General features: G+C 43.1%; 3 protein-coding genes across 3 annotated transcripts; all 3 read left to right on the forward strand.

Moving 5' to 3' along the window:
* Nucleotides 1-6,417: 6,417 nt before the first annotated feature.
* LOC148684917 (proto-oncogene Mas-like) lies at nucleotides 6,418-7,356 on the forward strand. Its single transcript, XM_088675062.1, has one exon. The coding sequence runs from the start codon at nucleotides 6,418-6,420 to the stop codon at nucleotides 7,354-7,356; it is 939 nt and encodes a 312-aa protein (XP_088531188.1).
* Nucleotides 7,357-13,210: 5,854 nt separating this feature from the next.
* Nucleotides 13,211-14,199, forward strand: LOC118089672 (proto-oncogene Mas-like). The gene has a single exon (XM_035124440.3). The coding sequence runs from the start codon at nucleotides 13,234-13,236 to the stop codon at nucleotides 14,197-14,199; it is 966 nt and encodes a 321-aa protein (XP_034980331.3). The 5' UTR covers nucleotides 13,211-13,233.
* A 1,957-nt stretch (nucleotides 14,200-16,156) lies between these two features.
* Nucleotides 16,157-17,169, forward strand: LOC118089673 (mas-related G protein-coupled receptor member H-like). The gene has a single exon (XM_088675063.1). It carries the CDS (start codon nucleotides 16,181-16,183, stop codon nucleotides 17,120-17,122), a length of 942 nt encoding a protein of 313 aa, XP_088531189.1. The 5' UTR covers nucleotides 16,157-16,180; the 3' UTR covers nucleotides 17,123-17,169.
* The last annotated feature ends 303 nt before the right edge of the window (nucleotides 17,170-17,472 follow it).

A 17,472-nucleotide genomic window follows, 5' to 3' on the forward strand; every position in this document is an offset into this window, starting at 1 on the left:
TTTCTTTCCCCAGGTGTTTTGGAAATATCCTGTGTGGGGAGCAAAGTGCTTCTCAGTGCTTATAACTTACTTGCAGACTTTTGAAGTGTAATGGAGCCTTTCAAAGCACTTTTGTATACAGAATTTTACAAATGGAGCTGTTAGTGTGCATGATCACAATCCTCTAAAGACTATGTTGACAACCCAATGATAATCGTTTTTCTCTTGTCACATGACACTGGCAAACTGATTAAGCATAAATGTAGGCAAATGGGCACATTCTTGTACATGTTGTCATGAGCTCCTAAAAGCATTGAATGTTTCCTCAATACTTGGGATTCGCATTGGTGTCTGCAAATCTTCTGGTTGTTTATTCCAGCACAGGATTATCTACTTCTGGTTTTTTCCTCTCTCTATCACGATATCTCATCTGATGTTTGTCAAAGGTAAGTGAAAAGTTAGAAATTCTTCTTTTGCAAGAGCAGAAAGATGAATAACATGTCTGGCAGTGATGATGATGATGATGATGATGATGATGATGATGATGATGATGAAGATGATTGATTGATTGATTGATTGACATGCACAGCATGATCCCCTGGGGTTGAAAGGTTCAAAGATAACTCAGTTGTGAAAGATTCTGTATGAGGTTTAAGGAACATGAAAGTATAGGAAGCTGCCTTCTAAAATTCAGTCCATTTATTTACTTACACCCCACCTTTCCTCCAAGGAATTCATCCAAGGTGCTATACATGGGTTTGTCTTGCTCCTCTTTTTATCCTCACAAGAAGCCTGTGAGGTACGTCAGGCTGAAGGACTCTGACTGGTTCAATGTTATCCAGTGAGTTTTACGTCTGTGTGGGAATCTGAACGCTTATCTCCCAGATCTTACTCCAAAATTGGAACCACAATGCCACATTGGCTCTTTCCAACTTACAGCCTAGTATTGCTTTGGTATTGCATTGCAGGGGGTTGGACTAGATGACCCTTGGGACCCTTCCTACTCTAAGATTCTATGATTCTTTGACTCTGACTGACAGCACTTCCCAAGGGTTTCAGATAAGGGTATGCCCTACTTGCTGATGCCAGGGTTTGAACCCTTCTGCACATGAGGCAGATGCTGTACCACAGAGCTATGTTCCTTGCCCTATGAAGCATCTGAAACACTCGGACCAGGACTAGGTTCAACCCCCAGAGTTAAAAGAGTAGCAGGTGGCAGGAGTGGTAAACACTTTGTAGGAGCTTTCGGGGACTCATTGCTTGTTGGGTGGGAAGCATTGGTCTGCCTCACTAGAAGTCTGCACACATTTAGGATTGTGCGGAGATTTGAAGGCTTGTGCCCAGTGTGTTTTTCTGGGGGTACTCAAAGGTACACAGTACCAGCACCTTTTCCCTGCAAATGTTTAAAGTATGGCACTTATTTTAACAACTTCATGGTGAGTACCGGCAGAGAGAAAGAGAAAAATTACTGGTTGTGCCTCTGCCCCCATATCTTGACCTTCATATGATAGCTAAAACTATACATAAAATATGGTGCCAATGAAGTCACTCTCACAAAAGATCCACTCTCACAAAAGATCCACTCTCACAAAAGATCCACTGATATCAACTACCGTATATACTCAAGTATAAGCCAACCCGAATATAAACCGAGCACCTAATTTTACCTCAAAAAACTGGGAAAACTTATTGACTCGAGTAGAAGCCTATGGTGGGAAATGCAGCAGCTACTTGTAAATTTCAAAAATAAAAAGAAATACCATCCTATGCCTTTCCCAGCTGTCGGCGGCAGGGTGGGGGGGGAGAAATGGCGAGGAAGGATCTCTTCCTTGCCGCTACTTCCTCCCAGCTGCCTTGCACAGAGCAGGCATAGGACGGGAGTTCGGAGAGTCGCAGCGCTTCTCTGAACCCCCAGACCTGTGTCTTTCTCCACCGCTGCCCGCCTCACTCGAATATAAGCCGAGGGCTGTTTTTCAGCACATTTTTGGTGCCAAAAAAGTAGGCTTATACTCAAAATTAGTCACACTGATGAGCAACTTACCACTTAGGCTGCCAAGGAAGGGGGATCTATTTGTGTATGTGTGTACATGAAAAATTCTATTGATGATTTGTTGGTGGTATGCGTGTCTATTGATAATAAAAAAAAATAACTGGACAGAGGCTATATGTTCACTCCTGTAAATCTGAATGGCTCCACAAAGGTCTCCAGATGGCTGTGTGGAGGTCACAGGCTGGATCTGCTTTGACAAATATGTTCTCCCTCCTATGCACTTACTGAATGCATGACGGGTGAAGAGGGGCCTAATATAAGGCATATATTCAAATATATCATTTCTTTTCAATTTCCTTGGTCTGTTTCCTTTTCTTAAATCAAAGCAAATATGAGAGAAGCCTTTATTGCTGGCACTTGCCCGCTTATTTCCACTTTTTACAATGCCATGAATACCTCTAGCAGTCTCTTGCTTATCTCACTCAATCAGTTTCACCACTTTGTTCATCTTCTTCTATGTTCCCCATTTCTGTTTTGCCTCCTGCAGTAGGAAAGGACTGCACTGAGCTTGATGTTGTACTAGACTGCTGATCCAACAGTTGCTCACAGGTATGTAGATGTCTCAAGTTGACATAGTTCATTTGCAAAAGGGTTTGGGGAACCGTAAACAGAAGTGTACATGCATTGATGGCGGAAAATGCCAGGTTGAATCCCTGGAGAAGGGAATACAGGACTGGACAAACCCATAATCTGCCTCACAAGTGCTCTACTATAGGGGTACAACTTTATTTTTTTTAAAAACTCAATGTCAGGCTCAACAGCACATGCACACAAGCACACACACACACACACATGGAGAGAGAGATTTTAGCTCTCATTTTGCTGCTTTAAACTCATTTAATAATAATAATAATAATAATAATAATAATAATAATAATAATAATACTTTATTATCACTGTACCACTCTACCCGAGGGCAGGAGATTAAAAAGGTGCTGGTCAGATGTGAGTCATCCCTGAGAATGTTCCTCGCTCTTCTGAGACAACAGTCTCCCCCGATAACATCTAGCAGACTCAGGGGACAGCCCACGATATTGTGTGCTTAACCTGTGTATTTAACTCATTAAATACACAATCTATATATATAAAAATGTAAAAATCGTGAAAATCCAGGTTCCACTTTTCTCCGTAACCGTTTGACCGATCGTCCTGAAATTTTGACACAACAATCCAGGCCACTCCCCGCGCGTTGTTGGGGGCAAAAATCCCTCAAATCGCACACCTGCCCAGGTACAGACCTGGTTTTCCACCAAGTCAAACAGCGCCCTCAAGTGGAATTCCTCCCACAGTACACCCCCTCCCTTCCTGTGAAATCTAAGCCACACCCACAAACCAAATGACATCATCATCAACCAAGCAACTGAAACCAGCAAGGCGGCCATTATCAAACCAGGCCTTTGTTTTATGTAGGCCCCGACAGGCCCGGGGGGGGGGGGCGACCCACAGCAACGCACTTGGGGGCACAGCAAGGGGTTTTTACTTTACAATTTAGCACCACTACCCCACCAAATCCCCCACCAAATAACCACAAGACAAAAATAAATACCATCCTTCAAAACGTCATGAGATACGCTGGTAACTCGGTTGCTTCAGAACGCGCCTTCTGTTGCCAGGCCCTTCCAGGGCCAGACAGAGGCCCGGGCCAGGTAGATAAGATAATGTGGCCCTGTTTTTAACCCTTTTGTTACTTTTTTCATTATACTGATTGTGAATATGCAGACCGAGGCCCCCTTTAGACTTGGAGGCCCATGCCAAGTGGCCCATATGACCACCCTCCTTCTGTCTGGGCCTGTCTGTTGCTATAGGGCTGTGGGTCTTCGCTATTTGACACCCCCCGGTCAGGATTTTAAAAGTAGTTCTTTGGGTCCCAGGCCGCATCATCACCCCCCATCCTTAATCTAAATATATATGTTCACGATGTGTGCGCAGGGGCCAAGCCCAAAGCCTCTCCCGGTGGCTGCATTAATAAACGCCCTGCAGCATTAGGCAGTCGTTCATCATTTCTCCTAACATGCACTTGGGGGCACAGCGAGGGGTTTTCGCTTCATAATTAAGTGGCCGTTGTGTCACATGCGAGGCTCCGGCAGCCATTTTAAGTAAGGGCAGTCGTGCCCCTTTAACCTAGGCTTTACCGTGTTTCTCCAAAAATAAGACACCGTCTTATATTTATTATTCCTAAAATAGCCCCACATTGGCTTATTTTCAGGGGATGTTTTTTATTACGCGTCCAGCCTTGCCTCTTCCTTGGGGCCCTCCAAAACTGCGCCTATCACTATGTCCTATTTTCGGGGTATGGCTTATATTGCGCAAATGCTTAGAAATCCTGCTATGGCTTATTTTATGGGTATGTCTTATTTTAAGAGAAACAACTGATTTTAAGCCTCTGTGTCTTTTTTTAAAAACAACAACAACAACCATGCACTTTCTCTCCCCAGATATTTGCAGTGGCCAACCCCCACCCCATTTACAATCCCCTACCTTCCCCTTGCCACTTCCTGGGTTTTTTATGGAACTGAACAACTCGGGTGCTTCAGAACGCGCCTTCTGTTGCCAGGCCCGGGCCAGGTAGATAATGTGGCCCTGTTTTTTACCCTTTTGTTACTTTTTCCATTTTAATGATTGTGAATATGCCGACCGAGGCCTCCTTTAGATTCGGAGGCCCGCGCCAAGTGGCCCATATGACCCCCCTCCTTCTGTCTGGGCCTGTCTGTTGCTACGGGGCTATGGGGCTTCGCTAATTGACCCCCCCCCCCGGGTTGGGATTTTTTAAGTAGTTCTCTGGGTCCCAGGGCACATCATCACCCCCGGTCCTTAATCTAAATATATATGTTCATGATGCGTGCGCAGGGGCCAATGTATGGAGACACAGGGGGAGGGGACAACAGAGGGCTCAGACAAAAGTAAATACTGGGAAATGGAACCCAGAAACTGACAGCTCCTTCTCCAAGGCTGGGGGGCCAATGTAGGAAGATACCGGGGGTAGGGGCCAACACTCCCCAGGGACAACAGAGGGTTCAGCCAAAAGTGCATGCTGGGAAATAGAACCCAGAACCTAACAGTTCCTTTTTGAAGGGTGGGGGCCAAGGTATGGAGATACAGGGGGAGGGGCCAACACTCCCCAGGGACAACAGAGGGAAGGGTATCCTACCGAAACACAGGGATGAGCCGGGGTGGAGGGAGGAGGGGCAGGATGCGTCAAGGATCGGGACAGGGTTAGGGGGGGGGATCACAGGAAAGAACAACAGCAACGCGTGGCCGGGTCAGCTAGTATAATAATAATAATAATAATATATGTATAATATAACATATATAATATAATACACTTGTGTGTTTAACTTGTGTATTATTTTTCTGTTATAGTTCATAGGGTTCTCCCCCCCCCTCCATAAACCGTTTACTGGTAGTGGTACTTCTTATGTTAGGAAATGCTATGTGGGGGACAAATAAAGGGGGTAGAGGGGGTTCAATAGGAGAGGAGTGAAAAATATCCCTATTTCCATCTGAAGAATGTTAGGGGTCATGTTATCGAATCTGGGATTGGAGAGAAGTGTCCCCATGCCCTCGTAAAAAAGCAGGTTGGTCAAAGTTGCCCCGAGTGGGGTTGGTTGGGGCAGCAGAAAACCACAGCAGAGGAGAGGATTTTTATGTTCCAAAGCTGTTTGTAGGCTTCACTTAAAGATGTGTTTGGCCACTGTGAGACTAAGGCAGTGGATTTGACTTGAATTTTATTTAATCTGGTTTTGTTAAAAATCACATTTTAATAATAAAAACTTACACATGCCTTCCTAGTGCATTGTTATGTTATGTTTTTATATATGTTGGAAGCTGTCCACTGTGGCTGGGGTACTACTAATAATAATGGCTTTTGTTTTCTTGATATTCAACTCCTTCTCCTGTTCCTCTTCTCCACTCCAGATTTGAAACATTGACCCCATCCAACCGCCCCAATCTCAGTGCATAGCACACAACACGTTAATTTCAGATGTTATGTCCGACTCAGAGAGCAGAAGAGGGGAATTTTAGGTTAAAAATGATATGCTTACTGATGATGTGCCTGCAGATTCCTTAATTGGAGGAAAAATCCATAACCCATTGGCCAACTGCATTTCCCCCCTAAACCTTTGAAACTGATAAATTTTGACAAACATTCCAATGAGCAATATTCCTAAAGTGTTTCTTTCTTTCTTTCTTTCTTTCTTTCTTTCTTTCTTTCTTTCTTTCTTTCTTTCTTTCTTTCTTTTTGTTTATCAGTCATGAATTCCATGTCTCTTCCATTATTGTTTGAGTCTCAGTTTAATATGGTTGAGCTTTAAAGCCAAAACTGACTCCCTTTTCTCTTGGTAGGAAGATCCCTACAAGAAATAGCTCAAAAGCGAAGATTAAGCAAGATGAGCAATGGTAGCCTGAGATCCTGGTCCACTTTGAATGCTTCATGGGAAGATATTGGAGTAGAAAAGCTTACTAGATTTTTATGGTATTCTGTAACAGAAATTATTTTCTCTGTCTTCATTGTAATGATTAGCATTTTTGGACTTATGGGGAATGGAACTGTCCTCTGGTTTCTTGGCTTTTGCATGAAGAGGAATCATTTCACCACCTTCATCCTCCATCTGGCTGCTGCTGACCTTGGGACACTCATATGCTTATTTACTTATTCCAGTCTATATCTTCTTTGGTCATCTTCACTCATACCTTGGTATGAATATCATTTGTTTACAACAATTGACATCTCTCTCTTTTGGTTCATGTACAACACTGGTCAATATCTGTTGACAGCCATTAGCATGGACAGGTGTGTTTCTGTCGTCTTCCCCCTTTGGCATCGATGCCACCGTCCACCACAATGTTCCACCCTTGTGTGTGCCACAATATGGATCATCTCTTTCCTGCTCAGTGCAATCGAATTTATTCTTTCTATTTTTTACCGTTCACTTCATTTCTCTTTCTACCAGTTTCTAACGAATGCTATACTTTGCCTCCCACTCATGACTGTTTCCACTCTGGTCCTGTTTATAAAAGTTTACTTTAGATCACAACAGAGGAAGAAGGGGAAAGCTGTAACAGCCATCCTGCTTGCCTTCCTCTTCTTTCTCTTCTTAGCTTTCCCATATACTTTTATTTATATTTACAGTTTTGGTGGATACGTTCTTGGGCGCTTATGCAGCTGCCTAAACAGCAGTGTTAACCCACTGATTTATTTCCTGGTTGGTAGAAAGAAACACTCTCAATCAAGGGAGAGCTTGAAGGTTGTATTTCAGAGGGTTTTCAAGGAGGAGGAGGAACATGGAAGAGAGGAGGTAGAACTCCAGGTCAGCCCGCAGATATGATGCTTCAAAAGAATCAGAATGATTCACTTTTTTCCTCTTGCTGTTCTGAAACTTTTGGCAAGGTCCTTGGGCTGTTCAGAAGTTCAAAGAAACCCATATACCTGCATATATTCTGAAATATCTGAAACCCCTCATATATTCAGGTAGCTGCAAGCCCCACTGGCCCCTTTACCTGGCAATTAAAGAGCAAGAGTCATTTCCCCTTAACCCACTCCAAAATAGCTACAAGATATGAAAGACTAATCTGAAAAGCTTTAGCTTTGTATTTGCTAATTTCCGTTAGTAAAGACTAATTCTACCTTTGTCTAAATTCCTCCAACCAGAAAACACCAGAAGATGTATAAAAGCAAAGATTGATCACAATGATCAATTACACCCACCCATCACTGTCCCCTTTGTATGATGGAGAGGAATATTATGGAACTTTCAATGAAACTGTTCTCTCTAGCAATAGCCACACTGATAACGATTCAGGATTGATATTAGGACAGTATATATTGCATATTGGTTATTCTCAGCAAGTGGAATTCAGAGGCATACTGCATCACACAGAGGAGGCAGAATATTAATTGATCATCCATTGATGTGTTCAGTCCTCTTTTAAAGTCATCCACGTTGGTGGTCATTGGTGTATATACTATGGGAGTGGATTCCACAGTTGGATTCTACCTTTTAATCAGCATTTTGGGGCTTTGGTGGAATGCGATTGTCATCTGGCTGCTTGGTTTCTGTATTGAAAGGTCTCATTTCATCACTTACATCCTGAACCTCTGCATTCTTGTACAGCATGGATCAATTTCTACTCATAGCCATCAGCATTGATAGGTGTGTGGCTGTCTTTTTCCACTTTGGCATCAATGCCACCGACCTCCAAATATGTCCACTCCTATGAGGTTTCTCTCTACCAGATTTGAAATTGTATTACCAAGCTTCTTGCCTTTGTTGATTAAGGGATTGGATATTGGTAAAAAGTACAGATCTATTAGATCTGGAAGGATTTGATAATAGATTTGGGTGGCACACATCTTTCTGGTGTGAGAAGGTAAAAGTCCATGAAGTTTTTCTGAACCACATAATTCGAAAATCAATATATGAGGTGTTGAATAGATATAAGACTTAATAGAATGTAAAATATCATGCTGGCTGTTGCTGTTAGAGGCATCAAGTATCAAAAAGTTAAATATGGGGGGGGATGGGCCACCTATGGAGATTTGGTGATGGAGATGGATAACCAGTGGAAACAAAAACCTTATGAGGAAATAAAAAACCTGGTAAATGATTGGCTGCATTATTGTCAAACAAATGAATGTTTACAGAAGACAAAAAGAAAAATGAATGTGAATATATAAGATCTAGTTTGAATTCGATTTTTTAAGCAATAAAGTAAAAATGCTGTCAATAATGTATAAGTTGCTTTTGGAATGGCATACGAAATATGAAGAAGCTAAATCTGTAATGATACATTGGGCAAAAGATACTGGGCATAACAATTAGAAGATTGGGAAATATTGTGAAAAGATGGAATAAATTTTACTGCATGCAGTTTGCTCAAAGAAAATGTAATGAAAATGATGTATAGATGGTATATAATGCCAGTGAAACCAGGGGCGTTCCTAGGCGCTTTGACGCCCGGGGCGTCAAAGCAGGCAGCACCCCAGGGGGTGGGGCACCGCTACGCGCTGCAGTGCCGTGACGTCACGATGTGCAGGCGGGGTGCTCGTCACTGACCCACTGTGGTTTGTCGCCCCCTGCGCTCTCCCTGCGGCGCGGAGAGCACAGGGACAGCACATGGACAGCGTTCGTCGGCCGAGGGAGCAAGCGGCTTCCTCCCTCGGCCGAAGCATGCTCCCGATGGAGCAGAGGGGCGGGGTCAGCGGCCCCGACTGACACCCCTCCAGGGTGTCACCAGGGCCCACACCCGGGGCTCCCCGCCCCTACTGCCCCCCACTTGCTCCACCCCTGAGTGAAACTAACAAAAATGTATAGAACAAATAACCAATGTTGGAAATGTAAAGAAAAAGATGGCACCTTTAATCATATGTGGTGGGAGTGTAAGGAGGTGAAGGCTTTCTGGGAATATGATATATAATGAACTTTAAAAAATGTTGAAATATACATTTATATAAAAAAAACAACCCCAGAAGCCTTCTTATTAGGTATTGCAATTAGAGAAATACTTAAGGAAGATAAAAAAATGTTTTTATATGCAACAACTGCAGCAAGAATATTATTAGCCCAAAGATGGAAACAAGAAGAGATACCAATGAAATAAGAGGGGGAAATGGCGACTTAAAACAACACATTTGAGTAAAAGCAGGGATGGAGAGAACAGAGGGGGGGGAATGGCAATTTTAAATAAAGCAGTGGTTTGAGTTAAATACCTTCAAGCAATGGCATATATGAGGATGCTACATCCTTGGGGGAATCTGATATGAGGAAAGTGGAGGCTGTAAACAATGGAAGAGTTTTGAGTGGTTAGCGGGGGTTACATGTGTGTGTGTGTGTGGGGGGGAAATCTACAGGAAATTGCCACTTTGCAGCAGAAACTTCTCATGGCTCTTTTGTTACTGTATCCATTGGCTGCAATATTCCCTGTGTTTTTGTACTTTTTTGTATGTACATTATTATGTTAACCGGGTTGAGCATGGATAGAAAGAAGCATACTGTACTATGGTATTAGCAATCAATAAATGAATATCACTTTATCAAGTCACAGAGTTGTTAGCTGTTTCCTGCTTCCCAGTGACTTGTTAACCAACTTTTCTCAAGTGTACTTTCTACAACAGTGAGACTTAAGGCGGCAACAACCGCCTCCTAATTTTGCTGATGGCTATCTTGATCACCAGTAAAGAAACAGTTTCTTCTTGTCACAAGATGTTGACAAACTGATTAAGAGCAGACGAAGCGGAGAGGAAAATTTACAGGACATCTTGAAGTCAGCTTGGTCAGACTTACAAGTTTTCCTTGCGACTTGGGGATTGCATTGATTCCTACAAATCCTTTGATTGCCTACTTTCCCCAGCACAGAACGCTGTTACTCCCGCTTCCTCCTGCTCATGGTATCTGAGCCACAGGTTATCACAGGTATGTGAATTTACTTCATCTGCAAGGGTAGCAGGAGTTATAGGGATCCCAGGTGGCACTGGACTAGGAAAGAATGAGTTCTGGAGATCTCAGTGCCCGGTGGCCTTAGTAGCTTCACGTCCAACACTATGAATGACCCTTCCAACACCCTACTGATGTTTGTCCCAAATCAACAGTAAATAGCAGGTTTTCATAGGAATAAGCAATGGCCACACAAATGGAAGTGTGGATTTTGTATCCAAAATCTGAAGTAGAGTGGTTTGCATGCAGAAGATTCGAGATACAGTCTCTGCCAGGTAGGGTTGGGAATTGCCTTGTCTGAAATGTGAGGATCTATCACCAGTCTTTTCTGGATGCTTTCCCTAGCTCAGTGGATATTACTAAACTAGCTCAACAAATGAAAGGAATCAGTAGCGTAGGACGATAGGGACGGTTGGTGGAGTGGCAACCAGGGCAGCGCGATCCCAGGGGCACCATCGCGGCTGCCCGCCCCGCCCCCAAAACGCTCCCCGGCACCCCTGCACACCCTGCCCCAAAATGCGTACCACTCCCCACCCCCAGAACACACGCCACGTCCTTGGGGGTAGTGCGCCTGCTCTCTGCCCCCGGTGGCAGAGCATGAAGCTCCGCCACTGATCGGAATTGGTGTAAGCCAACTTCCTAACTAAGTCAATATTAACCGACTTAAATAAGTCACAACCAAGTGCTTTGATTTCAGTGGGTCGATTCAGAGTATGGCTTAATCAAATAGCATCCAAAGTATTGGGTTACACGTATATCCATCCATGTCATTAGGGAAACATCAAAGAGTTCCTGAATGCTTGGCAGAGCCTAACTGTGTATAATTATAAATGTGCCCAACTCTATGCACAAATTCAGCTGAATGTGCAGACACAGTAAAGATCTGCTTTCACAATCCTGCCCCCTTCTATGCACTTATATGCATGGTCTTTTATGGGAAGAGGACTAATATAACACATCCCCATATATTCAATTACATAAATTAATCCAGTTTAAAGTCTCTCAGGAACCCTTCCTCCAAGGATCTTCCCCTGCTCATAAATCAAAAGAAAATTGAGACATTCCTTGATTGATGTCAGTCAATCACATATGCCCACCTAGCTGTACCTCTTGTTTCAAAGTGAAGTAACTGGTGCTGTGGTCTTAAACCACTGAGCTTCTTGGGCTTTCCAATTGGAAGGACAGTAGTTTGAATCCGCACCATGGGGTGAGTTTCTGTTGCTCTGTCCCAACTTCTGCCAGCCTAGCAGTTAGAAAGCACATCAGTGCAAGCAGATAAATAGGTACCGCTGCAGCGAGAAGGTGAATGGCATTTCCGTGCGCTCTGGCACTCATCACAGTGTCCCATTGTGCCAGAAGTGGTTTAGTCATGCTGGCCACATGACCTGGTGTCCGTGGACAAACGCCGGCTCCCTTGGCGTGAAAAGTGAGATGAGTGTCGTACCCACTGGCGGAGGAACGGGGGGGGAGTGCACCCCCCAGACACACTCCGCGCACTCCCCACTGTGCAGGGTGCCACGCCCCCACGGGCACTGCATCACACCCCGGGATGCATGCCATGCCCCTGCGACGACGTGCCACACGTGCTACGCCCCTGCCTGCTCTCCGCCCCCGGTGCAAGAGCATGCAGCTTCGCCACTGGCTGCACCCCATAGTCGCCTTTGACCAGACTTAACCATGAAGGGCTCCTTTACTTTTACTTTACTCACTTCTTGTTTCAGATTAGCCACTTCTAGACACTCTTGTGCCAACCGTGAAATCGTGGCCTATGGCATACACATAATTTTTCAAGGAGATCAAGGCCATTCTGTTCAGGTAGGGCATTTCATGTATGCTTCTTTATTACATCCATAGTGACCCAAGGAGCTTATGATCTAAAACTGAACAAAGGATGTGAGGCTAAGAAGAAAAGATTACCCAGTTATTTCAATTACCTATACTTAGCCTGAGTTATAGGCATGGGAAATGAAGACTTATGCTATGAAGTTCAAGTGGATGGTGTGTTTCACAGAGACTCTCTGAAATCTCTCATATATTCAGAGTTGGCCAGCCCATGAAACAAGATGAGACAACCACCTCAAGTGGCAAGGTCCACCCAGGGCAGCAGATCCCACTGTCAGTCTTTCTCTCTCCTCCCTCCTCCCATGTGTTCCTGGTGTACAACCTCTTCTTTCCTGGTAGGGAGGGGGGACATTTCTGGGTCTTCCTTAGGTGCTTAAATGTCTTGGGTTGGACCTAGTTAGAGGCGGGTAGCCGTGTTGGTCTGAGACGAAACAAAATAAAAAAAATTCCTTCAGTAGCACCTTAAAGACCAACTAAATTTTTATTTTGGTATGAGCTTTCGTGTGCATGCACACTTCTTCTGTTTCAGTGTATCTGAAGAAGTGTGCATGCACACGAAAGCTCATACCAAAATAAAAACTTAGTTGGTCTTTAAGGTGCTACTGAAGGAATTTTTTTATTTTACCAAAATAAAAATTTGGTTGGTCTTTAAGGTGCTACTGAAGGAATTTTTTTATTGGGTTGGACCTTTATATATTTCCATAGCTGTGCTAGTTCCACCAGCATCTTTTCCTGGAAATGAAATAGCAAGAATCATTTCACCGACAGTGCACTTTGAAATAGATAAAGGCGCAGAAGTTGAAGCTGAAAATCTTTACCTTCCTGTTTCTTTGTGTATTTTGATTAACAAAGACCAGCTCCACCATTTTCTCATTTCTTCCAGCAGCTGTTCCTACACCAAAAGAAGCATAAAAGCAACGGTTTATTGCAATGATGAATTACACCCTCCCGTCACTGCCCTCTTTAAATGCTGGAGAGGAATATAATGGAACATACAATGAAACTGTTCTCTCTAACAATAGCCGCAGTGAGAATGATTCTGGATTGACATTAGGACAATATATATGGCATACCAGTCTTTTTTTAATAAGCATTTTTGGACTTTGGGGGAATGGGACTGTTATGTGGCTGCTTGCCTTCTGCCTTAAGAGGACTCCTTTCACCACTTACATCCTGAACCTCTCCGTGGCTGACTTTGGTTTACTCACAGTTGTGTTTATTAGTAGAATATGTTTGGTATCAGACTTCTTAACTTACCTTGCAGATGAAATGCTTGTGTTGATTTTCCTATTTGTGTACACCACTGGTCAATTTCTACTGACAGCCATCAGCATTGATAGGTGCGTGGCTGTCCACTTCCCACTTTGGCATCGATGCCACCGACCACCAAATATGTCCACCACTGTTTGTGCCTCAATATGGGGACTTTCTTTTATTTCCCCTGCAATTTGCTTCACTCTCTTTCTGGCTGATTTCGATGTTTATATCATAGAGATCATTCAGTTTATTGCGAATGGCTTCCTTTGCCTCCCACTCATGACTATCTCCACTCTTATCCTTTTTGTCAAGGTCTGCTTTAAATCACACCAAAGGAAGAGGGGGAAACTTCTAATTATAGTCCTGCTTGCTCTCTTCTTCTTCATCATTTTTTCTTTTCCAATTAATGCCCTTTTCATCACTGTTTATATTCTTGATTCAAATCCTCCTTCTTTCTTTCAATATGCCTTCTTTTATGCCTATCTGAATAGCTGTATTAACCCTTTGATTTATTTCCTGGTTGGAAGACAGAAAAGAGGCAGACCTAGGAGGAACATGAAAGCCATACTCCAGAATGCTTTCAAGGAGGAAGAAAACCTCCAAGAGGCAGTAGATGCACCTGTGGAAACTCAGTTATGATAGCTCCAAAAGATCATCACTTTTGTCTTTATCACTGTAATTCTGATTACACAGTCTAGTTACTGTTGGTTGCATTGCCTAACACAGAATTATTGTTATATCAAAAACAAAAAACTTGCCGAAAAATTATTTTGACTCATTTGAAAAAAATAAATGTCAGTGAGTCATCAACCATGTTCTAAAATTCCCCTTTGGCAAAACCCACTGACAACCTAGGGATAACCAGACACCCTTTGAGGTATCTTTGATCCCATCTTTTGGCTTTCTTTGAAATTCTTCACATGCTTCATCTTTGAAGGAGTCTCCAAATTTGCTCCAAGCTCTGTTTTTGCTGATATTTTGCTTGCAGCTCGAGATGTGGTCTGGCCATTACTGATACAGAAGAGCACATGTGACTATCCTACCTACCTGCTGCAGTATGTCCAGGTGGCATTTACATAGGTAAGGTAAAGGGACCCCTGACCATTAGGTCCAGTCGTGACCGACTCTGGGGTTGCGGTGCTCATCTCGCGTTATTGGCCGAGGGAGCCAGCATAACAAAGCCGCTTCTGGCGAACCAGAGCAGCACATGGAAATGCCATTTACCTTCCCACTGTAGCGGTACCTATTTATCTACTTCACTTTGGCATGCTTTCGAACTGCTAGGTTGGCAGGAGCTGGGACCGAGCAACGGGAGCTCACCACATTGCAGGGATTCGAACCGCCGACCTTCTGATCGGCAAGCCCTAAACTCTGTGGTTTAATCCACAGCTCCACCTGCATCCCTTGGCATTCACATAGTGAGCATAAAAGAAGCCTTTTGGGATGGGAAAAACCAGTAGGATATGGTTGACTACAGGTATAAACTTTACAGAAGGATGACCATGGTAAAAATCCCATAAGGCACAGATGGTGTGTGAAGAAATACCTTGTTTGAGTATTTCAATCCCAAGTTTGAGTATAATGAGTGCATAAGAAATATTCACAAATTACCAGCTGCAACTAGTCATGTCCCTTATGGTAGTTTTTACATTGGCTAAAATATTACGTGTTTTTGTACCTCCCCCCCCCCCTCTACATCCGTTCTGATTCCGTTAACCAGATTGAGCCTGGAAATGTAAAAGCATGGTATGACTAATCAATAAATGAATTTCACTTGATCAAGTCACAGAGCCATTAGCTGGTTCTCCCTTCCCTACCATTTGCAAACTAATTTTTCTCAGTAGTTTCTTTCTGCTATATGAGACTTTAGAGTGTAATCTCCACTTTAATTTCGACAAACACACTCTGACACAATCAATATCACGTTATTTATTTAAGATTTCTTAGTCACTTCCATGACAATATGAAAGTTGAAATATAAAAAAATGTCCAGTAGCACCTTAGAGACCAACTAAGTTTGATCTTGGTATAAGCTTTTGTGTGCATGCACACTTCTGAACAACAAACCTAGTTGGTCTCTAAGGTGCTACTGGACACCTACTTAGGACGAGATGGTTTATTAGTGGCTCGGAGCTACCAACATCAGTCTGACCAAACTGCAGGAGGCAGTGGAAGACAGGAATGCCTGGCGTGCTCTGGTCCATGGGGTCACAAAGAGTTGGACACGATTAAATGACTAAACAACAACAGCAAAGGTGCTACTGGACATTTTTTATATATTTTTTATATATTTTGACTGTGTCAGACCAACATGGCTACCTAACTGAATATAAAAGTTGAAGCCTTAAACAGACACTCCTCCTCATCCAGCCAGTCCCTGACATTAGTTTTTTTACTGAAGAGGCAGCCTGAAATGGAGATGAAACAGATGAGCCATTTCACCTTAAAAATTAACTCTCATATTAGGAATTAACTCAAGAATTAACTCACAAAGACAAGAAAGAGTAGGCTGAAAAGCTTTAGCTTCATCTTTATTCATTATCAAAGACTAATCCCACCCTCTCCACCCCCAGCAGACATATCTACACAAGAAGAAGCACAACAGCAACAACTGAGTTCAATGGCCAGTTTCAGCCCAATGGCCCTGTCTCCTTTCAATGCTGAAGGTGGCCATTATGGAGAAGACAATGCAACTTGGTTCTCCAACAACAGGAGTTATGATTATCCAGAAAGTATTTCAGATATTGACATAGAAGGATATATTTTGTCTATATTCACAATTTTAATTTGCATTTTGGGGCTTTTAGGGAATGGGACTGTCGTCTGGCTGCTTAGCTTCTGCATTAAGAGGAACCCTTTCACCATTTACATCCTGAACCTCTCTGTTGCTGACTTGGGTGTAGTCACAGCTAACTGTTTTATGGAAATAATTTGGTATGCAACAGGAATGTATGATGGACCTGTGTATCATTTTCTTGAAGATGTCTTTCAAGTAATGTACAGTGCTGGTCAATATCTACTGACAGTCATCAGCATTGACAGGTGTGTGTCAGTCCTCTTCCCAATTTGGCATCGATGCCACCGGCCAGCAAATTTGTCCAATACTTTGTGTTCTGCAATATGGGTACTTTCTAACTTACTCTGTGGAATTAACTTCACCCTCCGCCTGACTGAAATGGTGGCCAATTATACCATGAAACACAACCAGTATGCTGTGAACGGCATTCTTTGCCTCCTGCTCATGACTATCTCAACTCTAATTCTGTGCCTCAAGGTCTCCTTCAAATCACAACAGCGAAGGCGGGGTAAAACTCTAATAATCATCTTGCTTGCTCTTCTTTTCTTCATCATTTTTTCGTTTCCACTGAATGCCTATTACATCAGTGGTTATGTTTTTGATTCAGACTCTACCATTTACGTAAATCATGTCTACTTATCTGCCTGCCTGAACAGCAGTATTAATCCTTTGATCTATTTCCTGGTTGGGAGACAGAAGAGAGGCAGACCCAGGAAGAGCATGAAAGCTATTCTACAGAATGTTTTCAAGGAGGAGGAAAACTGAACAGAGAAAGCGGAGACCTCTGCTGAAACAAAGTTCTGATGTGCTCAGAATACCATCACTTTTATTTAGTTTATACAATGACATTCTAGTTTCTACTAAGCAAATGTCCATAACTGCAGGCCAAATTATTTTGACTTAGAATCATAGAAGCATAGAATTGTAGAGGTGGAAGGGACCATGAATCATAGAATCATAGTGTTGGAAGAGACCACAAGGGCCATCCAGTCCAACCCCCTGCCCAGCAGGAAACACCATCAAAGCATTCCTGGCATATGGCTATCAAGCCTCCTCTTAAAGACCTCCAAAGAAGGAGACTCCACCACAATCCTTGGCAGCAAATTCCACTGTCG

Source organism: Zootoca vivipara, chromosome 8 (assembly GCF_965207765.1).
Source record: "Zootoca vivipara chromosome 8, rZooViv2.hap1.1, whole genome shotgun sequence".
In the NCBI taxonomy this organism is placed as follows: Eukaryota; Metazoa; Chordata; class Lepidosauria; order Squamata; family Lacertidae; genus Zootoca; species Zootoca vivipara.